The following is a 27169-nucleotide window of genomic DNA, read 5'->3' as shown; positions in this document are numbered from 1 at the left end:
ACTCCAAGGTGCATCTGCACCTTACACATCGCAGACAAGCACTTCGTTAGTCTGAGGAGCAGGGCTGAGATCCGTGGAAGGTGCTATTAACTTACTGGCGACTAGGGGGCAGCGCATCCCTTCCAGAAGGCCTTCCGAAAGCACCGGCTGTCCAACCCCACAATGTGCTTGAGGGAGGACTAAGGGGGTACAATAAACTATATGCTACAGCGACTGCAGGTGGATCGTGGTTTGATTTATAGACTGATTTTGCTAAAACAGTGTTGCAAGCTGTCCATCTGAACTACACTGGAATCCTTCATGCGTGCTTAGCATGCATGTACAAACTCCAGTTGGTGGGCATTTGTTTGTGATTTGTTCCTTTTTTTCTGAAAGCAGAAGGAAACTTGCTGCATGGGAACAACAAAAAGCTTGAGAACATGGTCTCCCCAATAACAAAACAGACAAGTAGGCAAGAATGCATTATTCTTGAATGACTGACCGGTTATGGGTCTATTTACTATTATTTTTTTTTCCCTGCAGTATCTTGCAGCATAATTTGATAGTTCTCCTTCCTTTGGCTTTTTTTCCCCATTGTAGAGTTTTGAATGAGCATTCCTCAGTCCAAGTGGTGCAGGTGAATAATTGGTATTTTTTGGTTATTCTTTGTAAGCAGAAATCTAGAATGCTATCTGTTTTGTTTAGGTATCTTCCACTACTCTTGCAGAAATTATTTTGGAGATAATTCTGTAACATGATCTTGGTGTGAATGAGGTAGTATGTACACTGCAAATATGTTAATCCATTTATTTCCTACAGATGGGGGTGACCTTGGCTTTATTCAATTCTGCTCTGTATCTGTCTACTCTAGGGGAGGCTTTTGCTCAAGGTGGTGGTTAATCTTGTCACTGTAGTTTTTATCTAAGGAGCTGGTCCTAGCAAAGCACTGTGAAACATTTTCTGACTGTTCTCCCATTTGAAAACCAAGCTTTTCTCTGTATATCTTGGTATCTGTGTTCATGTGGCTGACATGCAAGAAGAAAATTGAAATAAACCTTAATTCCTTCAGTAGAAAAGGTCAGGGTTTGCTTTCATCTAAAACTGTTGGGAAGGTGTGGTTCTAAGAGTGGACAGTCACTGCAAATCGCTGCTGAGAAAAGTAATGAACACGCTCTTTGGAAACAACTATTTTATTACTCCACTTGGAGTACAGTCAGGAAAGGAGTGCTAACACATCACTCTTAGAAAGATGTCAGGGAATATGTGAAGAAAAACTGCAAACAGTTGATGTAGGCACATTCAGCTGCATGGTACCAAAACATTATGATGAGTCACTATGTACTAGGCAGCGAATGACTCACAGGGAAGAATGCTGCTTACCAACTTTCCAGCCCAAAGTTAAACACATTGAAATTCCACTGATCCTGCCTCATTCTCCCAAATTCAGACCAGAGCCCAAAGAAACAGTTACAGACCACAATCAGACAGTTTCTGTTTGTACAGCTACCAATTCTGGATGTGCTCATCCATGCACATATATATGCTATTGTATAAAATATATTCACATATAAGACCTCATTTAAAGTATGAATGCTACTTATGTGTGTTGGCATGTAGATGATCTGAAAGGCAGTTTTACTCTAGATACTTAGGTCAGGAACAAGGAAAAACTAGTTTGCATTTACCTAAATCTTTATGCTTTTACTTTTAGCAGAGTTTTATCCTATGTACAGCTTCTTAGTTAAGTGGTATTGCCTCAGAAATTGGTTCACTCAGCATGTATATTTGCATTGGTGCATGTGTGATTCTACAGCAGGCAACAGGTTAGAACAGGATATAATACAACTGGGACTGCTGCCTCTTTCTTATGGGAGTGGACAGATTACAGACTTGTCAAATAATATTGTTAAATTCACTTAACGACACTGAATTCAATTCACTGATTTTTTTTTTTTTAGAAGATTAGCATTAAGACAAAATGTTATACAACTTCTTAAACTCTGTTTGCAAGACCAGTAGAGAGCAACTGATAATTGTAAACCTCTCTAAATGTGAAAGCTTAAACATAGAAAAAGAACATATGATAGGGACATCCCAAATTCTTTGGGAACCATTTCTACTAACTGCACATTTCAAGTGAGCCAAAATCCTATATGAAACAGTTACTCAGTATTTTGTACCCAACCGGTATTAAGAGCACAAGACTAAGGGACCAGAAACCACAGCCTCCTTGTATAACTTCGAGTATAAGACAAAGAACAATGGGACAACACATTTTATTTCCATGTTTCTCTTGACAAGAGAAGGCAGCAAGTTAGTCTTCTCTGTCCTGGGACACTTCTCTGATTGCAGAGTGGAACTATTGGCAACTTCGCTGGGCTGGCATGTAGCCAGGTGATTCGTACTTTAAACAATACTAGATAATCGGGACACTCACAAGCCACTGATGTATGGCATGACCTCTTGGAGGAGGATGCCTAGATCAAAAGTGTTATCAGTGAGGATGAGGGGAATATTTTTGTGTGTTATTTTAATATCAATAAGCTACAGAACCCCAAAACAACAGGATTACAACAATATTCCTCATCAAAAACCCAGTTAAAGCAATTCCACTTACGCTGACAACTTTCAGTTCAGGGTGTCCGCATTGCAACCACACCACACCCAAATGATGTGTCCTTTAAAAACATTTAAAGGAAAGCAGCAAGCACAGTTAAGCCAGCTGTTTATATAAAACTGTATTTGCAAAGATGCACATCTGACTGGCAGATGTGAAGTCAACTACACCTCCAAATCCGTCAGCTATTTTAGAGACAGATGGTGACAAGCTGTCACTGAGCAGTTTCGCAATAGTGCACAGGTGCATGGGTGTTGTCTGAGCTCCACAGCTGCTCGCTGACAGTTCCTGAGCGGCTCACCTCCCACAGTGCCAATTTCAGCACCTCAGAGACTGTTGTCTTGACCTGGGCCTGGAACTTCTTGCTGATGAGAACGTAGAGGATTGGATTGAGGCAACTATTGATGAAAGCAAGGCCAGTGGAGAGGGGAATGCCATCCTGCAATAAGTCATGCAAGTTTTCATCATGGTGAGCAGAAAGCTCCACAATGCTGAATATGTGATATGGTGTCCAGCAAAGAAAGAAAGCTACAACTACAGCAATAATGGTCCAGAAAAGCCTGCTCGAAGTCAATACAGTTCTCTTCTTCACTTTAACGATCAGCAATGAGTAGCAAATGACCATGGTCACTAGAGGAAAGAGGTAACCAAATGCAAGCCTCACCCAAATTAGAATGTGATGTCTCAGCATAACGAGTTCTCTATCATGCACGTGGAAGTTGTTGTAGCAAATGGTGACGTTGTTGAGAACTGTAGCTGTGTCCCTAAAGTATAAGGCAGGGCCACCAATAACTGCAGCTGATATCCAAATGATCCCACTGAGAATGAGCGTGTTCCTTATAGTCCGGTACTTGTAGGAAAAAACTGGGTGGACTAGGCGGATGTAGCGATCAAGGCTGATGAACGTCAGGAAGAAAACACTGGCAAACATATTAAGTAGTGCAATGAATGAGTTCATTTTACACAGCCACTTCCCAAAGGGCCAGTGGAAGCCCATTGCTACGTACGTGATATAAAGGGGCAAAAAGAGAACAAAAATGAAATCTGCAATGGCCAGATTGAGGAACCAGAGCGTAGAGACCGATTTATCCCACTTGAAGCCCATAAACCAGATGACAATGGCATTACCTGGGACTCCCAAAAGAAATGCCACACTGTAAAAGGAAAGGGAAATCATATGGGCAATGCTGAGGGTGGACTGGGGTGATTCTTCTTCTTCAGGCAGGTCATAGAAATAAGAGTAGTTCTCAAAATCTTCAAATGTCATGTTGCACAGCTGCTTTCTGGAAAAGAAAAGAAATAGAACAATCAAAGGAGAACTGTCCTATTGCATTGTAAATAATAACCTGCAATTCCTTTGAGTTCAGTTTCACATACCTATCACTCCTTAGCTGTCAACTGCTAGTACAAAGCTTGTGGAATATTCTGGCTGCAGACATTTCAAAAAAATACTCAAATCAAGACAAGTATCACTTGAATGCAAGGAAAACAGTTCCTGAAGACTTCATTTCTTAAGAGGGTGCTGACCACAATATCACTGGCAGAGTTCTGTGAGACTAGCTGCAAAGTTTCACTGCAAGTGTGATTTGTATACTTTTCTAGTTGGGTTTGGTATTTTACTTCTCTGATCCTGTTTGAAACAAGTTTTATGGACAGTATCTTTGCCAGAAATCAGAGAAGCACCAGGAATCTATAGAGGTGAAAAAATGCCAGAAAGAAAATGTTTTTTTTTAAATTGATGTCCATCCCCACACAGCTAAAATAATAGTTAACAAAATATAGACACCGTTTTCTAAAGCAACTGAAAGTTCATAGGTTTATTCCTGTCTGTCATGTATCTGTCTTTGTATTAAGGAGCGACGATTCTCAGACCCACTCAAGGTATTAGATTCCCTAAGGCTGGGTGCTGTTCTTGTCACCTAGCAGTGTTGCTGACTTCAGGATGACTTATTTAGGACACAGCCCAGTTATAATATAGCAAAGGATGTAGAGAAGGAAACATAAGGAATGCATTTAAGGGCAATGCATACAACTGTGGTACTCTTCCATTATGATGAAAAGAAAAGTTTCTTAGGAGAATAACACACCCTGTAAGAGCTATAGCTGGAAATGTGTTGTGGTGTTTAGTTTGTGTATTTTATTGATTTATTTAAGACAAAGACAGACAGTCTGTTTTCTTCTGTTGCAAAGCTTCTGGAACTTACAAGTACAACACAATTTTTCAAATAGGAATTTTCCTCTAAAATCAAAGCAGAAGAGTGTAGGAGGGCAAAGAGTGGTAAAAAGGAAAATACAAACCACCAGTAAAATCAAGAAGAGAAAAAAAAAAAAAGACAGGAAAACATCAAACAATGGTTGAACAGGAAAAAGCACTTAGAAGTTCTGTATTCATTCTACAGCATAAAGAATAGCACAGATGACCACAGTCTGACAGAAGTATCTGCCGTACTCAAAAGAAATATTCTGCTAAATTCTGTTTTCATTTAAAGCTATGTTGTTTGACTGGACTCAGCTGCGCTGAGAGCAGAATATGACCAACCTATTGGCCGTACGATGGATAAGCTCAGTGGTACATTTCTCAGCACTAGCTCAGTTCTGAAATGGAGATTCAGCCTGCACTTTTGGAACCCAGCTCTGCATTCCTGTAATTCCATTAATTCTAGTATGCTAAAGGACAACAGGAGCAGGATGTTGGGAGTGTGCTGCCTGCAGAAGCACATCTGCAAGTTTGTATTCATGTATATAACTTTCCTCCAAAAAAGTAGTTTGCTTACTTCGAAAGGATTACTCACATAAGCTACATATGTGCACACACATTGGTAGGATTAAATTTCTTATTTGTAAATGAAAGGAACAAGGTTAAAAATAAATACAAAAATTGTGTAATTTTATATCTCTTTAAAAAAATGTAATAAAAGTCAATGCAGTCTGTTTTATCAAGAGGCTATGATAACATTTGCCCTTTGCAATTTACATCAGGCTTGAGGAATGTTATTTGGTTTGCTGTCCTGATAAAATGAAGTTTACTGGCCTGCATTTATGTAATTACTTGCCCGATGGGGATAGATTCTGCATCAAATACTGGTACCACCCTCCTGAGTAATTTTTTTCAAACAGCATAACTTCTGAGAAATAGTATAAACAAGAAGCAGTACCATTAACATCTGGAACAACACTGTATTTGGATAGCTTCAGAGAACACTGAGATTAATAATCCAATTTTAAGGGTCTTTGCCTGCATACAGAATTATGCCTTCAAACTGAATTTATTCAACTAAATAAATCAATGCAATTTTTCAGTCTCTTGCTGATTAGCATCCCGTATCCTAGTCACTAGTCAGGTTTGCTTCTAAGTTTCTCAGTAGCTAGCACAATGCAACAATACCAGGATTCAAGCATTTCCTCCACATGTGTAACCCCAAAACTTTTATTTCCCTCCTAAGTGCTAACAGTAATGACAATAACAATTGTTTGCCTACCGCCCAACAACGTTCCTTTAATATTTAGAATTTCCAAAAATGATGTATAGCAGGAGAAAGAAAACATTGGATAACATTGCTCCCGAGGTACAGATACTGAGACTAGGCTCTATGGCTAAGGCTTGGCAAAAATTGCCAATTACACTTGCAAAGTCCAGAAACTTCTACATTTAACACATACACAAAGTACTCCTACAACAAGATTCATCACATTAGGTGCTGGTCTGAAAAAGATATGCCATAGGGGATATTCAGTGGAGCTATGTTGGTTTACTGCAGCAAGGACACGGATTTCTTTTCTTCTGGGCTGTTAGCCATCATTTAACGGGGCCATTTCTTTGTATTACACATAGTCCCAAATACGAGCTTATTTATTAATAAACATTTAGAAGCACAATTGTCTTGCAATTCAAGTCCAGATCTTGAAAGTGAAGAAATTTAATTATATTCCTTATTTTGTTTCTTATTTTCTGCATGTTCTTTGACAAATGGCCTAATTTCCAGGCTGGGAAGACACTTTGATGAACCTGTCTGCAAACTGAGGTCCAGCAGAGAAAACAGACTTTTTGAAAATGGTTCCCATTTGGCTTTCAGGCCTACTGCTAGAAAGTGTAAGGGAGATGATGCAGTTCACTGTCTCAGTCCCTGATGGTCCAGGGTTGTAAAAAGGGGCCAAGGTAGGAAAATATTTTTCAATAAACAGGAAAGTGTGGTCAGAGGCCTGGCAGTAGGATTTGGGGGCAGCTACAGGTTACAGAACAGTGTTGTACTGCATTTGTATGAATATAACCAAGTTTAGACTTCATCCTGTCTTCTTTTTAAATACACAGTCTGTGTAAAATGTATGCTTAGCAGTTGTCCTTTGACTGGAGTCTTTTCCTGTTTGCTGAGGTCACAAGCAGCTCTGAAAACTGAGCCTCAGTTGCCTTGACTCAGTTGCTTAATTATGAATACAGTTGTTTAATTTTAAGTAAATAGGTTTCAGAATGTTTGACCAGGAGGTTTCATTTCCTGTCCTCTTCAGCAAAATTGAAATTAATTACTAAATGACTTCATAAGAATATGTAAGAAATATCCCTGCCCCACCCCTGGAAGTGTTCAAGGCCAGGTTGGATGAGGCCCTGGTGGCGTCCCTGCCCATGGCAGGGGGAGTGGAACTGGGTGATCTTTAAGGTCCCTTCCAACCCAACCCATTCTATGAATATCACAGGCTGGCGCTCAGTGCTAGTGCTTTTCAGATCCTAGGACAGAACAGCCTAAAGAAACACATATTACTAATAAATATATCTAAAATATAAGGTCACCATACTGCTGGGAAGAGATTTTACCACGTACAACGCCTTTCTCCGCATTTCAGTGTGGGAATGCAGAATCAGATCTCAATTGACAGATTCACAGCTTTTTAATTGCAAGTACCTGGAGTTTTTCTCTGCAACAAATATAGTATTTTAGAAAGTTGAGCCATAAAGACAACTCAGACAAATGACTGAAACTGCTTATAACAGAACAGCTTTTGTCTCAGTAAGAATGGCCTTGCAGTTATGACACGGGACCAGGGCTATCTATGGACTCTATTCCTGGCTATGCCACATGCATCCTGTTAGACCAGGGGAAGTCTTTTGACCTCTCCGTGCCTCAGCCTTGAGGTCAGTGGAATGGCTTTGGAATGAAATTAGAATGGGTTTTCAGTCTAAAATAGGAGAAGACAAACAAAACAGTTGCAATTTCCTTTCACCTCACTCAATGTAAAGTCTTCCTGGGGGTTCAAAGTTCTCTGGGCACCATGCAAGTTAGGGTTATGGCACATGTTTGGGCTGCAGCCCATGCAGCCCCTACCTCACATTTGGCCCTTATAATTTTAGACATTTACAGAGCGGTCCAAGGGAAGAACTTATTTGTTGTCTGTGTTAGTTAAAAGTTAACACAAATGTTTGAGTGGCAGTCTCTAAATCTATTTGTTCAGTGTGATGAACAGTGCTTGGAGCCTTTGGGCAGCTAAACTGATTTCACAGGTGGACCCTAATTAATAGGAAAATTATGGAACATGGAGTTGGCTGTCTCAACAGTTTCAGAGAGGGTATATAATGTACAATCCCGCCTTTTAACATCTTCATGAATAATTCTGAGCATATCACATTCCAAATGTATGATCTATGGCTAAAGGAAAGCTTATTTGATTGACTCACTTCAACATTTGCCATTTGCACAAGTCAGATGTTGGAGAACAGCTAGCTTTTCAAAAGGTCACCCAAAGCCTGCTCGTCATGCTGTGTCTCAGAAAGTTCATCTGGGTATCAAATTCATTTGAGAGCCCTCAGAAGAAAAACTGTGGGACTTTTGAGGCGCTAAATTTTGAATGTATGTAGCTTCAGAAACATAAACTACTGGGTGAATTTCATGTTTATCCGTGAAGTTCAAAACACAGATGGTTGAGCAAGCTTGTTAGAAGTATATATGTATTTCTGGAAAGTATTCTACAAACGCGTAAGATCCTAAAACTCACAGGGAATACTGATGAGATTACAAACTGTCAGGGTCCTATGTATGTATTTCTCTCTCAAAGGCACAAAACCAAGATGACTGTTTGCCCCCATTCTTACAGCAAGAAGCACCTGGTACACCCATACTACTAAATTAAATCATAGCTATGCTACAATTAAGCCTAAAGCTAACCCTGCAGACAAAACTACTAGGAAACTGGCATTTTAATCTAGATTACAAAAAAAAAAAAAAAAGGCAGAATCAAGGCTTGTGTGCATGTTTCACTTCCACAGAAATGCTCAATTGTTCTAATGGTCAGTACGCATATGGTAACAAAATGACTTTGTAAGCTGTTCTGAATTCAACAACTACAATGGATTATGATAGATATGATATGTGATTTGAAACCTTTTCAAGACACAATGTAGATGTATTTGTTCTAGCAGACAAGACAAGAATGCAAATAACCATCACTCACTGTTATGTCTCTCAGTGAAGCAGTGCTAGAAATGCATATGCAATGTACTAGCCAGATATCTCCTAAAGTGTATGCCAAAAGAAACTGTCTTTGAGCAAGGCTAAACATGACCTTATTAGTCAAAACACACCACTTCATCTGTGGTATTGAAGTCACCAGACCAGATAATAGCCTCATAACATTTTACACAGACAAAGTGAGTGTTAGAGCAGGATTAACAAACTCTCATAGAGCAGACACAGTTAATACCGGTAAAGCAATGATTTCAGACCAGGATTTTTGCTGCCACAGAAATGTTAAACAACAAATGGAAAACCCATCTTCATATCTAAATCATGCTGCTGTAATAGGAAAAATATCTACTGTAGGTCTGGCCTGAATATAAAAAATCACCCAGACAACTGCTGCAATTGAGCAGCTTACAATTTCCACAATCAGGTAACTCATAAATGCCTAGAATGAGCAACTGCATTTGGTAAAAAGTGATTTATTTCATGCAGATCCCAAGCACCAAGATTTTCCATCCCCAAAGAAAACATAGAAACTCTGATGTCCTTGGGATATGCACTGGAGGGGGGGGGAACCTGGTAACCATGTAGTTGGCACTGTCTCCTGCTCTCATTTTTTTTCTGTTAATACAGCTAAAAGTACAAATATCTCCCTTAGTAACCTTTTGAGCGTAAAGGTTTGCTGAAATCTTTGCAAGTCCATGACGTGAACATAACAAATTACAAAGTAAAAACAGAAGTTTACAGAAACAGTGCCCCTTGAGATTTAAAATATGGTCTTATATCCTATATGTCAGCACTGACTACGTATTTACATAACCAGTCATAACACCTAAGCATTCGCAGGCTGTAGTGAAACTGTACTCACATGGAAGTATCATTGGTCTGGTTTACAGACAAATGAGGTTGAGAATGACCTACAGGAAGTATCTGATCAAACCAGGTGCTAAACCTAGAATCCCTGCCTAGTTCCTGAACCACAGTCCAATCCTCCTTTCTTAAACATAACACTGTTCCCTCACTCATGATGAAGTAGAGAAACCACAGCTTCACCTCTGGGAAACCTTCATCCTCCTGAAGGAAGGCCCTGCCCTGTGCTGGTGGGAGCCAGCACCTACCTGGGCAGCCCTTGCAGATTCTGGTTGGCTTTCTTGTTTTCTTCTCTGGAAAGGAACCTGGATCTCTGCCATTTGTCTCTCATATGCATTAATTTGACTCTGCAAATCCACGATATAACTCAGAGCCACTAAGCACATCCCAGATGACCAAGCCCAGCAGGGACTGTGGGCTCGTGAGCTACCCAGATACTGTATTGGCTGTGCCCTCAGCATGTGGCATGTGCACACCAATGAGATATTGTTCCAGAGAAGTTTTGTATGTATCCTGTTCCTCCCCAAATGCCATCAGTATTTTCTTTAGCTATAAGCCACCACAATAACTACATATGTAGAGTAACGGAGACACCCACTTTAATTTTTTTGAGGTGCCTCAGCTTCACAGTGACTGGATTTCTAAGGTAATAAATGCTTGCATTTCTAATCAAGTATGACTTTTTATGTTTTTTATGTAAAGGTTATATGCAACTTTTACTTTGCAACTGTTGCATATGTTTGGAACAGAAGAAGATTTTGATGAGCTTTCCTATGATCATTAAATAATCATGCAATTCTGAGCATGTTTTTTAAATGGTTGCATTCCTTCAGCAAACAAATGTGTTAATCACAGTTCCCTCCTAACAGGAAATAGGAAATGAGAATAAAGTGAAAAGTTCAGACTATGAACTGTTGTCTCAGCAGACTGATTAAGGCCAATTAAATGTACGTTAGACAACAGCCATTCTGAAGTTACTGAAGGGTGACAACAGGTCTCTTCAGAAAAATAAAAATAACCTTCTCCAGCAAGATACAAAACCTCTATCAAATAACATAAGAACAACTTACAATCTACTATACTTATAGTCCTTTTAACAAGAAGAATTAAGAGCTAGTCCCAGGAAAAATTAGTAACACAGGTGATGAGATAACATACTTTATTTTGCCCTCACAGTTAATATACTAGAATCACTGTGTCCAGGAGATTAAGGGCTGTCTATATCTGTACCAGTGTACCTCTAATATTCATACAAAGATAATTCTTTTACTGACTTCAAGCTCAAGTCTAAAATAAGCATGGCCACTATTCTTGCAAAACTGGAAAAATCATATCAAAACAATTTCAGGAGGACTGGATTTTTATCTGTGTCCCAAATATGGCACAGGGAACACTCCCTAGCAGTGATAAGAACAGACGATGCCTATGACTTAGGAGCTTGGAAATACTGGTTTTACAGGCTTCCCATATTACCTTTTCAAATCACTTCTATGTCATGTTGAATTTGATGCCACCAGATATGGTACAACACCCTCTGGTAAGAATTTAGGACACCAACATGCTACTCAGTTTTCTTAAATGGACAATAGTACTCCACTAGCGATATGGTTTAGTGGAGTACTTAGTGTTAGGTCGGAGGTTGGACTCGATGATCTTGAGGTCTCTTCCAACCTAGAAATCTGTGATACTGTGATAGTTCTTAATATTTCTGAAACGTCTCACTAGAATGATCTGATCTGTTTAAAAGAAGATCACCAGAAAGACGAAATGGGAATGCAGAAAATGGTATTACATTGATGCTTCAGGGCTTACTACTCACCATCTTCTTCTCTCTCACCTAGGTGGCTTCAAAAGTGAACAAAACTTGCTGTGCCAGGCTCATACTTGCTGAAAGAGGCAAGTATTTCATGTTAGGAAAATACCCAAAGGCCCTAGCCTTTGAGATCAAAGCTTCACTGGGTCTAGGCACAGTAAGCACATAATGAGAGAGAATTCCTGCCTTGTTTATAATTACATGAGAATAAACAGCCACAAGAATAACAGAGAAAGGAACAGAAGCATCTTGCCCAAAGCCAAACAGTAAATTCAGACGTTGAGTTTGAGGCAGAATGGCCTGGCCAGAACAATGAAGAGGCAACTACCTTTTGTGAATAAGGAGAAAAGGTGCTGGTTCTTCATACTTTCATCTTATCACTCTTGAAATATATTCTCTGAGAAGTGTCAGAAAGTAAGATAGGAGAAGTCAGGAGAAAGAAATTAGGGAAGGAAAGAAAGAAACAAAGAAAGAGAAGAATATGGGGGAAGACAAATGAGGTTAATGGAGACAGGAATACATTGCCCCCTGTCTCCCAGATAACCATTCTGTGATTTAATCATGAATTCCAAAAGTGAAATTAAAAATATTAATTCACTTCCCATTAGATTGTGCATGTTTTTCTCCCCCACGTATAGACCTTCAAGAAACCCCCAGTGATGCCTCCTTTCTCTGTAAGTGTGTCCAGAAGTTATCTATGCACCTTTGACTGGCTGACCTGCCAAAAGGGAAAAAAAAAAAAAAACAAAAAACAACCAAACAAAAAAAAAAAAGGAAAAAAAAAGAAAAAAATTAAGCCAAAAGAAGTTAGCAGATGATGAAACTTTGGGGCCCACCATGGGAAACCTAATTGGTTTGGCTTCCATTCTTGTACAAGTAAAGCTAGGTACTAGATGGTCTATGGCAGTGAATATGTTAAAATTGCATCTACGACAACTCTCAATAGCTTTAGGGTTAGACAAATATAAAAATTAATATACTAGTCTTTTCTTCTCTTGCACTGATAACTGATGAAATGCTACTTTGACCAAAGAAACAAACAGAGAAGAATCCCACAGAAGAGAAGGAATGACTACTTTTCTCTGTGTGTGTTTAAGTCATCTCTAAAATGACCTGGATTTTTATAAAGAGATGCCAGAAAAAGAACAACAGTGGTAAATACTGGGAGCTGAGGGAAGAATAATGGTTTTGACAAATAACTTTGAGGAAAGACCTAGTAGTCATGCTGATGTATCGAGTGATCACATCTGGGGAAGGAGTAGGAAAGAGATGGATAAAACAGACAGAAGGACACTGAACCTTGGCTGGTAAGCAGAGGTAGGAGAAGGCTGCATACTATTTGGGAACTAAGGTTTCTGTGAAGGACTAGAGACTTCTGGAGTGCTGGCCCTTGCAGATACCCTTGAAATGAAACCTGACTTGTAGTGACGCATTTCGTTAGCTTGCCTTTAAGCCCGCTAATGAAAAAGTATCATATCTGAAGCAGGCCTGCTCATTTCCTCTAAAGAATTGTAGTACAATAAAATGGTGGGTCAGGTGTAAAAGACCTGCAACAAGCCAGCAAAAATGGTCTCTCTGGAAGAGAGCAGCCATGGGCTCATACAAAGCTTTTTGGTCCTGCCTCCAAGCCCACAACCTCTGGAACATACTGAAGATACAAAGAGCATATTCTGTGAGGACACAATTTTTCTGTTTGTCTCAGGAACTTCAAGCGTATAGTAAAAGTAGCAGCGAGTCTTGGAGAGTTGTTCTGTGCATGATAGTATCTTCCCTTCTAAAAGCAAATGTCTCTTGGTCACTGCTCACCCCAGCCTCAGCAGTTTCTTCTGGTACAGTGCCATGAGAACTGTTCCTCCCACTCAGTTCTCTTTTGCAAAGCCATCAACAACAGAGCCCTGCACTGTTATGAAACTAGTAGTTTCGGACTGAAAGAACGCAAATCAAGCCATTATCAGAAATAATGAGTGAAAATTAGCCTGACAACCAGCCACCACAGTGAGAGGGACAGCTGAACTGTTGGCACATTCCTGAGACAAAATGAATAAACAAGCTGATAACAAAAGCAATCATCAGATTGTAATCTTCTGCAGAACTAGTTCCTTACTGTTTGGAATAGCAGTTATTCATAAAAAAATAGTATCTAAGAACAGATCACAAACTTTTAAATCTAAATGTAAAATTATTCAATAATACAATTTTATTCAGCTGGAACAAGTTTTAATTCTTAGAGAATGTATACATCTTCTGTAAATCTACAAACATAATTCTGGGATATTGCTTCATTTTGCAAGATTGCATTTATAAAGGCTACAGGGGACAATGACATGGTTATCACTAAGTCTGAATATGAGGCAGAATCTAGCCCTATCTCATTACACTGCGATAAATGAAGTTTCAAAACTCTCTGTTTCCTAGAAAACACTGTTCTATGGACTCAGTGACAGCTAGATCCACAACCTTCTACTTATTTCATGATGGTTACGGGAAACACACACACCTTACATCTCAATCATAGGAACCTTTTTTAATTCTACATGACTAATTATTCAGAATGATTTTATTAGACTGTTCATAATTAAAGATTTGTTGATTGATAATTAATTTTTTACTTGAAATTGAAATTATTTCCAGTTTCTGTTCTAGAAGCTGTTCAGATCAGAACCAATGTACTTATTTTAAATAATACTGCAATTTGTGATAGCTGTAGGAGACATACTACCACTAAGCAGAGCAAACGAATTAAAACCAACAGGGTGAGGGGAAGATATTTCAGCCAAGGTCAGCTGGCATTCTCTGGCAGGATAAAAGGCTTCTTGAATTTTGTTTAAACACATCCAAAAGTTATTAAAAATTAAATTCACACATACTTTCATATTGTTTCTTGCTGCAGGGTTTGTTCAAAATAACCTTTGAAACAAATGAGAATCACATTCTTCATTTTAAGAAGTTCTTTTAGCCAGCATATGCTACACTACCTTACAGAATTTGCCTGCAAGTGTTGTTTTGTCACACATTATTCGGAACAAAGTGAGAGAAAGATTTAAAACATTAACAGAAAGATCAACCTACCTTCTTTATTCTTCAGAAGAAAGCGCACTGTAATTCAGAGATGTGTGCTCTGTAGCAGAAGGAAGAATGAAGTGATCTGTAGAGTTCAGAGTGACTTCAGTGTGATTCCAGCTGCTTCACTTGGCTACTGCCTTCCTTCTAATAAAGCTGCAGAATGATATAATGACGTGTTTGTTTTCAGCTGTGAGGAAGTTGTTTCCAACTTCCCTTGGTTTCCTAAACCCAGTTTTGAAATATTGCCCTTCTGTATAATCCCACTATTTCACCAAAATAAATGTTAGACGTGAATGAATCATTTTGGCCAGTGTCCAAGCAAGCAACAGATGTGGTGGCTGATGAATGGAAATGGACCTTACAGTTGCAGGCTGCTTTTTGTTATGCAGAGAAGCTGAACAGTATTTCTCTGTTTCTGACAACTCCAGTTTATAGAAAATAATTGAATGAGGAGAAAGATGCTTAAAAAGCTACACCAAAAGCATCGCTTTGTAACTGCATGGTGAGATACGTTCATTTATGTATTTATGATTAGTAGCTTCATCTCCTTTTGGATGTAAGAGAGAAGTGAGCTTCTCAAACTACCAGTCGTAGTCCCCTTGCCCATCAGTCAGTGCAACTCTGTGGTCAGACATTTGAACTGCATTTTAGGAGACTTGGCTTGAATCACAGTTCTGTCAAGAGCCTACTGAGTGTTTGTGGTCAGGCCTCATGATCCCCATGAACCTTAGTTTCTCAGTAAGTAAAATGTGAATATTATTCGACTAGTATGGACATACCATAGCTTCACCTGACTCTGATGGTACTACACTCATCATACCATTCACTCCTTCCAGCAAAACTACCCTGTTTTGTCTTTCCTCCATGCCAGCTCTTCCTGTCCTGCCAATATAACTTAAAATGCTGATAGCTTGTATGTGAAGGGAAAAAGTATGAATGAAAGGAGGATGGAGATTATGCTATAGTGGGACACAAGTGTCCCTGGACCAGGACGAAATGACAACAGGGGGACATAATGTCTGTGAATATGTAACACAGGAGACAGACTACAGGATTGCTTGAAGAAAGAGCAGAGAACGACTTGAGGACCTCATGGTATGGCACCTAACTTGTCTATTTCTCTCTGTTTAAAGATTTCCTCTTTTTTCTAGGTAACAGATAGGTGAAACTTTGCTGATAAAAACTAATAGCAGTTTAATAGCAGTTCTCTCTCTCTCTCTCTGGTAAATATTGGGATAGGGTAAACGTAGGCACTATTTAACTGCAGATGTGCAGAGAATTTTGCCTGTAATGGCACATGAGTCTGTCTCTAGGTACTTTGCCAAATGCAGTTAATGTAAGGCAGTTAATTTAAGGGCTCGTTCAGCACTATTTCAGTAAGACAAAAGCAAAAATTACTGGGTAGAAATGCCCACATATGATCTGCACTAAAAGAAAAACCTCAGCAAGCAAAGTAGAATTACATACATGCCAATTACACTTCACCTTCTCAGTGCAGGGAGCACTCTGGAGAGTGCAATGGATTCTAGCAGTTTTTGGGTGGTGAGGAATCGTCTCTAAGGGGCTGTTTCCTTCTCCATAAAGTAAAGCACATTGGAACTGCTCTATAAAGGTACTGGGATGATAGGTCAACTCCTTCATTCTTCTGAAGCAAGGGAAGATAGCAATTTCCTTCACCCTTCCTACCACTGTGGCAAAAATAAAATCAGAGCTGCTAAGGATCCAGAAGAAATTTTGTGGAGACAAGTTTTCTTTGTAAAAGAGTTTGTATCCCATCCACCCCACCCCAAACAGCAGGTCACTACATTTCAAAGAGATTTTTTTGCCAGTGTGTTCTACCTAGATTTTTTTTGTTTTAAATTGAATGGGATTTCTGATCTGATGAGCAAATTACCAAATTTCTACAGTATAATCAGCATATGCAATGTACCTAGGAGGAAAAAAAGAACAGAATTTTACAGACAAAATTTCACTTAATCTGAAAGGATTTTGTTCTCCTTGTTTTCTGTTCAGAGCTAAATATATCACTTTATTCTTCTACAGTTTTGATCAGTCACAGTGGGAATTTTAAGTCCCTGAAAAATGAAAGGTTGGGCCCTAAAACTTTAATTTTATTTCCTTCTATACTGAGACATAGTAAAGACTTGAATGATGAATCCAAAATTACATAATTTAATATATACTTGCATGCAACTCATTAACCATGGATCTTTTTACTAGTGTGATCTTTTTAGATATTTTTGAATGTTATAAGCTTGGAAGAAAGTTAATGAAAAAAAAAAGCACCTTATTTGCTTTTTTGTCTTCTCCTTTTTATACTTGATTGTATTTTATTTTGCCATGTCATTTGTGTTTTTCAACAGGGTATGTTAATGTGGTTTGGGAGTTTTAACTCTATACATTGGGGGTGTGTGACAATATGCCAGTGTTGTTCTGAAGTGGGACATGCATTCATGAACATACAATGCATGTAGGACTTGCAGAGCAGAGAGACAGTAATTTATACCTGGTGAAAAAAAGAACAAGGAAGAATATTTTCATACAAATAACAGATTTTGGGTTGCCCAGCAGTGAATAAACTAGGTTTATTAAAAAGCAAACGAGTTTTAAAAATACTTCTGATTCTTTATTGTTAAACCCTATAAAACAAACCAAAAGCAGAGAATACATGGCCTTCAGAAAAAAAAACTTTACCAGTATTAAATTAAAGCACAAACTACAAACCAACTAACAAAACCAGCTTTAATTTACCAGGATTACAAACAACTGTCTGATAGTTCTGAAAATTATTTCCCACTGTAGGACCACTGGGTTTTATCAAGCTGCATATTAGTATGTGCAGATAATCTGAAGAATACTGAAGAATACTCCAGACTAAACCCAATTTGCATTAATTCAATTAAGTCATATCAACCACGAATTTCTAAACTAAGTCTAACAAAATATATTTAGTTTTTCACACTTTCAATTAAACTGAACAAGAGAATAAAGAAAGAAACTACTTACCTTCTGAGGTATGCAGTTGTTTGTTTTAATTCTTCCCTGTTCCTTTGTCATTACTTTTTCAATTAACACCTCATCGATTAAAATCCATTTTGGAAAGACAGAGTTTAACTGCCTGACAATCAGGATCAGGAAAAGAGTAATTTCCTCCCTTCCTGTAAAACTAATGACTATTCATGCCTATCCTTTTGGTAAAGCTGTAATGTTTACTTGTGGCTTAACTGTGCACTATGTACCATAGTCAGAAACTATGACAACATTCTCCAACGACACATTTAAACCAAACTACCTGGTGAAGGGAGGTTTGGCTCATACAGGAAGGTCTGTATCCTTTTTCTATACAGATGTTAGAAACCTGAAGATTTTCATGCATAATGTGTGAAAGAAATCCAACAATTGTGCAAAAGGCAAAATTCCTCATTTAGCTGTTACTTTGGTCTGGTAAAAACACACAAGCATAGAAATGAATTACTATATGTGGCTGTATATATATAAAATGTATATACATACAAGTTTGAGAAGCACCTGTAGAAGCAGCACTCAATGCAACTCCTGCAAACAAAAAGAACGAAGTGTTTCATTCTATGAAATCATTAATATTAGACAGTAATTTACAAAGAAGTGAATGAAAAACATATATTTTGATGATTAAGAATGATATCTTGAAAAAAATACTATTAGAAATAGCCTGTTTCTCGTAGTTTGCTTTTATACTTGCACTTTTTCCTCCCTTTCTACAAATAAATAGGAATGGTTTTCTACATAACTTTTAGACCATAGCTATCCAGATTTTGTATTCATATGACAATAAAATAAGAGATTATATCTGCCACTTAGATAATACTTGAAATTAATGGAATTTCCACAGTGCATCAACATGAACGTTCTGATATGTCATTGAGCACTAAAGGTAAGCTGCTGTTATTCAATGACTATAAGTAGCCAACTTGACAACAATATTTTTCCATTTTAGCCGAAGCTCTGTCTCCTTCCATACAAAGGAATGCTGTTTGGAATAATTTCAGAGAGAACTACAGAGATTACAGAAACAAAACAAAAGGCAAAGCAAACTATAGTTGTTTCACTATGTATTTCACAATCTTCAGTACTACTGTAGGAATGAATCAACTTGCACTTTTTCACCTTACATAAATTAACAGGAACTACAGAGTTACTCAGAGATCTTAGGAGACAAATGCTCAGAAAGGAAGCCAGAGTTTACTGTTATGCATCTAAGGCACCCTGGATTTATATTCTTTATGGATTGAGTCACACATCTCAAAAACTGCCCAAAACCAAACCAGGCTAGGTTAGAAAAAAACAAAAGCACAGAGATGAACCTGAGCCACACCAGAATTTTAGCTACCTCCATCTACTCAAGATCTGAGTCACCAGTATAGTTGCCTATACCTATTCTTCCAAAGAACTTAAGTCTTATTTTCCATTTAAAATACAAGTTCTGAAGGTTCAGTTATCCATCTTTTATATAACAGGTCTTTTAATTAAAAACCCAAAGCCAAAACTCAATTTGGGATTGCATGGGTATTGTATTATTAATGGGATTATATCCTGGTGATGCACACAACAGACATGACTCTCACCTAGAAGGAAATTAAATTTAATGTTCTGCAATCATCCCTTAACAATTCACAGCTAAGTTGTTGAAGTTTGTCGTGATGAATAACAATGCAGAAAACAAGCAGGTTCATAGGGAGGAGAGGATAACAAGTACCAGTCCCTCACTAGTCTGCAGTTAGACTGTTGCTCCTAGCTGCTCTGCTAGCTGTGACAAAACTGCTCTGAAACACTAACAAACTGTAAGCAGCAAAATTGAAGAGTTCTCATCACCTGCAAAAAAAAAAAAAAAAAAATCACAGCAAAGCTAAGGTTCAGTACAAAATAAAAAACAGCCCCCTGAAAAAAATATGCTAACAGGCTGGGTGCCTATGTAGCACACATGGGTGATCAAGCAAGGTCGCTGCTTTGCAGCATTACTACTCAAAATCTTAACAAAAAGAAACATCTACACATGGAATCGTGGAGCCTGCTGGTTACCCTCTACAATGCTGTCTAACCATTGACATTCCTTAGTATTTATGGAGATGCAAAGGCTTTAAACTGGACAGTAGCTCCTTGCATATAAATGGAAGATGGTTCCTGAACACTAGTGCAAAGCTGATGCAAATCAAGTCCAAATCAAGCTCAATCAACTATGGATGCTCTGAGAAGCTGTGGTCAGTGGTTTAAGCACATATTCATTTGTATTTTTAAAGTTGCTTTTTATAGTCAGCTACATTTGTCAGATTGTTTTTCTGCTTAGTGGATGTAAATGCCTTTTGTGAAAGGTGCCAGGTGACCTTGACTCCTTGGGTATTTAAGTTATTTATCCATAGCAATGAATGTGAGAAAGGGAGAAGCAATGTGAGCTCTGCTTACTGCTCTGCATTTGCCCTCTCCTCTGATCACTCCCCAGGGAGAGAGCATAGTTTTACTTCTACAGCCTACCCAGCCCTCAGCCTCTCTAATGAGAAGGGAGCTGATAAATCCCAATAAGCATGCTGCTTGTGATACAGGTAAAGCAAATTATTAGAAGCTCTGAAAAACACTTTGGTAATTAAGGGCTCAGTTCTGTGTATGAATTCCATATTAACTCTTCTACTGCCTTCAGTGAAAGCAAAATTAGCATAATCTCTAATAAATTAACAGTGGGCTCAGGGAAGGAAGCACAGGAAATCAATTCAACCAATGAGGCAGCTGAAAACCCAGCGTTTATTTGTCCATCCTAGTTCCTTAAGCTGCATCAAGATGCACAAAGATTAATCTTAACTCCTTATTAATTCACAATTATTATTTTTTAAGAAGACTATGAGCACCAAATTCAGCACTTAGCATGAACTTGAAAGTAGAATTTACAGGAATATTGAGACTAGAATTGCCACATTTTCTGTAAAGGCTATTTAAGTAGCTATTTGTCTTTTCAAGCTTATTAATTTCAGCTATAACTGGGGGCATATTGCAGATCTTCTGCACAGATGAAAAATATCTGAAAATTTTCTGAAGATACTACTGAAATCATTTGAGGAAGAGAGGAACAATTTTTAAAACGTTTAGAAGCCTATAGCTCTGCTGTCTGTCATTCAAGAACAAAAGAACCCAGTACTGCCTTGCCACGAGAAAGCAGAGTTTGGTACAACATGGCTCAGAGGCTACTGGCTGAATACTTTGCTGTAAGAACATTTCTTTGCTGTGCACCACACATCCCACGAGATGGGAAAATAGGCAAAAGGCATAGCTTGGGTCCAAACCAGAAACTGAACCCCAGTTACTTCAGTATTACAAACACAGACCATCCAACAACGTGGAAGAGACTTCTGTTTTTATTGATGGACCAGAAAACAGAGACACTAAACTCTGATCCAAAGAACTACTACAGTTCCAGTAACAGCATGCAAAATGCTGCAGAAACACAAACCCTACAAAAAAGCTTTTTGTTCAAAAGGTCTTTTTCTTTCCCCATGTTCAAAATTTTCCATGAAAACATCTCTATATTTTCCAACCATAAGAGAAAGAGGTTTCATTCAAAGGCTGCTGTTTTTGCTTATCAGCATCGCTAGACTAAAAGTAAGTTTTGTCCTTGGAGAAAAACAGAACTTCTCTATTCTACCTCATTTAACTTCCTGCTTTTTTCCTGAATAGGATAAAGAAATCTTTCTTCAAATTATTCCTGAGGTAAAGCAAGGCTGAGCGTCTGCTTGCTCTCAGATGTAAGAAAGTACTTTATGTGGTTTATTGTGGGAACAGAAAAAAAATATATATATATTTTAGAGCAGCCAATGTGGGGGAAAAAAATGCTCATTTAACTATCTTGGGAATGTATTTTGACCCCATCTTAAATTGGCTGCAGAACATCCACTGACTCAACATAATAGGATATACTATTTACAATTCCTTGACTCCTATAAATTACACTATGGACAAAGAAGCTGCAGAGGTATTTTACACTCAGGGTCATCTTACATTCATCTGCATCTATTTAAAACTGGAACAGATCCATTAAAATTGATGGATATAAACATTTAATTCAGAATATTCAAAGGAGGCAAGGCAAGTAGTCAACTTCTGGGAGTCTGAAAATTGAACATTCTTGAAAAAGAGAACTAATAAAACTCCAAGAAGCTTTGAGAAAATTACCTCTATTGGAAATACATTATTCCCTGCCTGTATAATGGGATTTAATATTTACTTTTGTGAAAATGCCTTGGAGTTCCTACTGTGATAAAAGGTGAGGTGAGCTAGAACTCATCTATCATTAGTCATCTACCATTCTTATTTAAAATATCTCAAGACACTCACATTAGCTCCTCCTATAAAACCTGCATTAAGTCTGTGCCATACCTATATTAGAAAAGAGGATGATTTCAAACATGCCAATCAAAACATTTTGCCACGCAGATGAGAATAACTCTGTTCGAAGTGTGTTTCACTCCCCTTATCTGGCTGTGGTTAATACTAGAACGTATTGTTCTGTTTTCTTCATAGCTGAAGGCTGTCAAGTTGTATAGCTCCCTTCAGTGTGGGGGAATGAAGTCACGTTTCTACTTTCCACGGCATTTGCTAGCATGTACCTTTCCAAAATTACTCTATATTTCAGGGTAATTTGGTAATGAACAACCATACTTGAAAATGCTGTCAGTTCTCAAGGGCTGATCTGACTATATCAATCAGGGAAATTTATTCTGTGTTATTTTTGAAAATAAATATAAAACAAAAGGAAAATAGAATCAAGAAATTAAAATTTAGGGACCATTAACATAGTCCCTTAGCATTAAGGGACTATTATTTCTGAAGCTAAAAATACTTCCATGCACAAGCTGAAGGTGAAAGAATATCCTGTAATTCATGATCAGTCACCACTGGTGGCCCCCAACCTACTTCCTGACCTAGTCCTGTTCTTTGTGTCACATTTCTAAAAACAAAGGCACAGTTATTTCAGAGGGATGAACTGGCTGAACAATTATTAGCAGAAAGCAGAAATAACTGTGGATGCAATACTAAACTATTTAGCATTTTATGATGAACAATGCGTTCTCTGAAAGCAAACATTCTTTCAGGTTACAAACGGGAAAAGGATCCAGAGGTGAGAGTTTCCCCTTTACTTTAACTCCAGTGAATTTTATTTGGTTCCACAAGGGGGCTGCCTGGACACCTAGACAACATTTTCCCCGTGTTCTCCTAGGTAATGTGGTTATTTGGGTCCAGTAAAGAACGAATTCCATGCAGTGCCAGAGAAATGCATACAAATCTCTCAACTGCTGCTTTAATTTCTTAGCAGAAATTCTCTTCTGAATTCTGCTTTAGGACAGAGTGTCCTAAAAACATGTTAAGCTAAGCTATTGGAAACATTTAAAACAATTGAGCAGTGTTAGGGTATGGTTTTGAAAAGTAAATTAAAAAATAATAATAAAGAACATTAGCAGACCATTATGCAGAAATTTTCTGAAAATGCTGAATTCTAATAAATTCTATAGCCTCACTGTTTAGTGACACATTTTGAGTTGTCTCATCAGCTGTTCCTTCTGGATGACTTGCCAGCAAACAAGCAGCAACAGCAGCTGTAACAGCAACAATAATAGGCTCTGGAATGAGCGCGAATGCCACAGAATGTTGCTCAGCATTATTATAATCAAGATCTCTGTATTCTCTAAAGTACATACGTACAAAAATACGTTATTCAGAGCAGTTTTAGTGCAAGAAATGAGGAGTTAATCTAATACCCCAGATATTTGGGAAGTTCTTATCATTAACTCTGATAAAGTTGTTAGTTTAAAATTTATGGAACCTTTGATTTTTACACTTAACAAGAATTATTCTTTTTTACATAACTGAAGTGATTACAAAAGAGATAAAATACCACAGGATATCAGATCACTCCTCCGTTTAGTCTGGTATCTGATATTGAACAGTAGCCAGCAGCAGATTCTTCAAAGATACCAAAATTACTTTAAGAGAATTTTGCATTTGTTAGTAATTAAATGTTTCAGTATAATGCCATGTATTATCGAACACTCATTCTGCTACAGAGTTGAAGAGATCCTCCTTTCCCAAGCCTACTCAGAACTGAAGTGCCCTACAACCTATACATGTTCTTGGACTGTCTTGAAATTTGCCATACTTTTTACAATCCAGGCTAGGTCTAGCAATCCACAATTGTGGACATTTGGCAGAAATACTCTCTGCATTCCTCAGAGCCCAGCCCTCAAATGCTGTTGAGTCATTCAACCTTTTGCTCAGATCCTCTGAACAATTTTACCAAAACAACAATTCAAGAATAAATTAGGCTATTAAAATCAGCATGGAAAGCAGATATACAACAAACTAAAAATCTAGGCAAGTTTCCTTCCTGATAGTTTTATCAACCTTGATTTTCATTTGTTATATTCTCACTTTACTAGCTGAAGCATACTGCTGGAAGAAATTTGAGACTCTAATTTTTAGGAAAATATCTATTGTTTATCTATTGATTGTCGGAAGTTACTTTTTCTTAATGTTTTTTTCAGAGGTATAACCTTGACATGCATTTGGCTAACAGGTGCAGAAAAGCATATCAAATCAAAGCAAAAGTAAAAAGCAAAGCATTGAAAGCTGTATGGGACAGTTTATGGAAACTTGATAGATGATACCAGGAAAGGGAAAAAAGTGGGATGCTTGGATCAAAAGAGTGTAATTTTTAAAAGGCAAAAGGAAGTTTCTCAGCCCTGCTTTAATGTTCATGCACGTATGTGAGGAGGAGGTTAGCTGTTCCTATAGTTAAGAGGAGAATAGAGGGATCTCTCTCAATACCTTACCTGAGCTTAAATCAGATTGCAACCTCAAGTCGATAAATACAAAAAGAGTTGGAAGGCAAGAAATGGCAGAATTTAGGCTTGTGATGTCAGGTATCTTTGATCAATAGTCCAAAAGATAGAATATTTCAGTCTATCCTTGCAAAAAATATACAGGAACATTCCAAGGGCAAGATACACGGCACTGTGGGATGGACTCTACAACCTTCTCTTTGTCAGAACTTGAGCTACACTGAAACCTCCGACAGGTATCTGAGCTTACTTTGTTTCAACAAGTTATGAAGGGTTGGTTAGTGATCCACATTAACTCACAAAGCTTGCTGCAAACCCGTCACAAAGGTAAACTATTTTAGCCTGAGATAACATGTTTCAAAGCGTCTTTGCCACAGCGGGAGTACACACCTTCAAACAAGGCAACTCTGCAGACAAGAAGTAATTTGGGCATCTGCCTGAGCTTTTACATATGCAAATCTTCTCCACAGAAATACTGCATCTGCAAGATTTTATGACTGCTTTTTACAAATCTCCACTCCTACCCACAGGATTCTGTCTAAAACTAGGCTTTCACTTGTCCATCACTGAAATCAAAAATTATTTCCATGTTACTGAAGTGACTGATTCTCCCTACATATCCTTGTATCACAGTCTTATGTCTTTCAAGATGCCTCAGCTAATCCATCATCTTATTCAGTTATGCCCAACAAAATAAATGTAGCTAGAATGAGTAAATAATGATTAACGGATCCTGTCAGCCTTAAGAGGCATAAACACTATGCTGTACGTACCTCAGTGTAGTATCCCCCACTTTTTTAATCAGTTTGAGCTTTGCCAAGTTCTATATTAAACCAGGTAACAAAATATCACCAGGCAACTTAAATTCTGCGCTAGCTTCTTTGTTGGCAATGAAAATATCTCTATATCCATTCACATATCAAAATAATTCAACAGCAGTTAAAGTAGTTTCCCTCCTAAAGAAAAGCCTTCTCCTGCTGTTCTTCCATTTGTGACTTTTTGTGTTCAATTACTCGTTCAGCGTGGGTGGACACTTCTAAGCTATGGTTTCATAATCACACAACAGCAGCCCTTTTTTACAGTAACCTCTGTTTAAATATTTCTTATTATGGTGAAGTCAACTTCCCCCCCCCCCCCCATTGCACAATCCAAGCCTGCATCTGCACCTGTCTTCACACATAAGTGGTGATAATCTTTGCATCTGCCCAGATTGCTTAAAAAAATCCTGCTTCTTCAGCATAATATGAGAGAAATGTGCAATAGCTGCTTTCCCACAGGAGATTAGATAAAACACTGAATACCTACAACTGAAAACAAAAGATAACGTGAGCTATGGTCGCATTTGTAATCCCACTCCTGAGGAAAACAAAAGCTTTTTTCATTTGTATGGAAAGAGAGCGGATCTGGCATTAGGTCAATCAAAAAGTCAAACCAAGACTTTTGCTCTGTGGTAAGAGCCAGCTACAGAAGGCTCATCACGGAAAGCAAGCTGTTTTGTAATGATAAAGGTATAAACCCTACGGTCACGCCTCCAGCATGTGAAACAGCGTGCTTTGAAGGACAAAACAACCAGTACGTTTGGCAAAATAAAGCCTGTCAAGGCCACTACCTCCCAGAACTGGAAAACCACGACTCGAGCTCGCGAAAAGCCGCGAAGCTCCAGCTTGCTGGAGCAGGTTTTGGAGGCACCAAGGCTTTTCGGGGTCGTGTCACGGTGCGATCGCGACTCCCCCGCCAGAAGCCCGCCGGGGCCGAGGGTCAGGCGGGCGGCGCCGCGGGGCCGGGCCGGGGGCCGGCGGGAGCCCGCGCGGGCGGAGCGAAGCGCCGAGGGGAAGGCGCTGAGGGGAAGGCACCGCCCGCCGTCCCGCGCCGCCCCGGAGCAGGAAGCGGGGGATGGCGGCCCCTGACCCCGCCGCGGCACGGAAGAGCTTGCGGGGAAGGGACGGAGGTGAGGCGGTGCCGGGGAGCGAGCCGGGCGGCGGGTGGGCAGGGGAGGGGCCGTTGGGGCCAGCCCGGGCGGGTGTTAACGGGCGTGGTGGTGGCGGCGGCGGCGGCGCCCCCTCAGCCCCCCGCGAGGGGCGGGCGGAGCGCTCCGAAGGCGGCGGGGCCCAGCCCGCCTCGGCTCGCTGTCGGCCCCGGCGCTGCCCGCCGGGACCGGGTGGGGACGGGGCGCGGAGCCTGAGGCGGCTCCGCAGGGAGCGGCCGCCTCCCGGGGCGCGCTGCCGCTGCCAGGCGGGGAGCTGCGGCTGGCGGGGCGCTTCCCCCGTGCTCCATCAGTGACCCCGGGTAACGGAGGTGCTGGGGAGGAGCAGTGCTGGTCGGCCTCTGCTCCTTTATAACCTGTTGCAGGACGAGGGTGGCACTAGACTTACTCTGAGGCCTTCGACGCTTGTGTACGCTATCAAAACGCACTACTGGTTTTTCTTTGTGTACGTTTCATGCCTTTTGTTGGCTTCGTTGTGGATTTCTCGTTCAACACGCTTGTTTGAAGCTTTTTGTGCTCTGGCTGCTGTACACAAGTCAT

At 39.3% G+C, this 27169-nt stretch overlaps 2 protein-coding genes across 20 annotated transcripts in view; one reads left to right on the top strand and one right to left on the bottom strand.

Annotated features, from left to right (window-relative positions):
• Positions 1-1153: 1153 nt before the first annotated feature.
• Positions 1154-26401, bottom strand: CMKLR2 (chemerin chemokine-like receptor 2). Of its 5 annotated transcripts, XM_080600492.1 has the most exons (5): positions 26255-26401; positions 18302-18343; positions 14795-14941; positions 11732-11799; positions 1154-3879 (listed from the first exon to the last, which is right to left on the bottom strand). In XM_080600492.1, exon 5 carries the CDS (start codon positions 3861-3863, stop codon positions 2811-2813), a length of 1053 nt encoding a protein of 350 aa, XP_080456618.1. In that variant the 5' UTR covers positions 3864-3879; positions 11732-11799; positions 14795-14941; positions 18302-18343; positions 26255-26401; the 3' UTR covers positions 1154-2810. The 5 variants fall into 5 exon arrangements, with proteins under 5 accessions (XP_080456618.1, XP_080456614.1, XP_080456615.1 ...); XM_080600488.1 differs by lacking the exon at positions 11732-11799 and having other exon boundaries at positions 26255-26399; XM_080600489.1 differs by lacking the exons at positions 11732-11799; positions 26255-26401 and adding an exon at positions 24637-25357.
• Positions 26402-26456: 55 nt separating this feature from the next.
• ZDBF2 (zinc finger DBF-type containing 2) overlaps positions 26457-27169 on the top strand; it is a 36971-nt gene continuing 36258 nt past the window's right edge. For 13 of the 15 annotated variants that reach the window (XR_013953779.1, XR_013953780.1, XR_013953781.1 and 10 more), the window contains exon 1: positions 26457-26593. The gene's annotated coding sequence lies outside the window, so the exon portion shown is untranslated. Of the gene's footprint in view, positions 26594-26695; positions 27075-27169 lie in introns of those variants that run through there. The other 2 variants (XM_080600349.1, XM_080600348.1) reach the window with 2 other exon arrangements.

This window comes from Anser brachyrhynchus (genome assembly GCF_964034855.1).
Source record: "Anser brachyrhynchus genome assembly, chromosome: 7".
Lineage (NCBI taxonomy): Eukaryota > Metazoa > Chordata > Aves > Anseriformes > Anatidae > Anser > Anser brachyrhynchus.
The sequence above is the reverse complement of the archived record's forward strand: the minus strand, read 5'-3'. Positions and strand labels throughout refer to the sequence as shown.

Bases quoted from the DNA above. Each gene is read 5' to 3' on its own strand.
- CMKLR2 (XM_080600492.1), bottom strand. From the start codon at position 3,863: ATGACATTTGAAGATTTTGAGAACTACTCTTATTTCTATGACCTGCCT.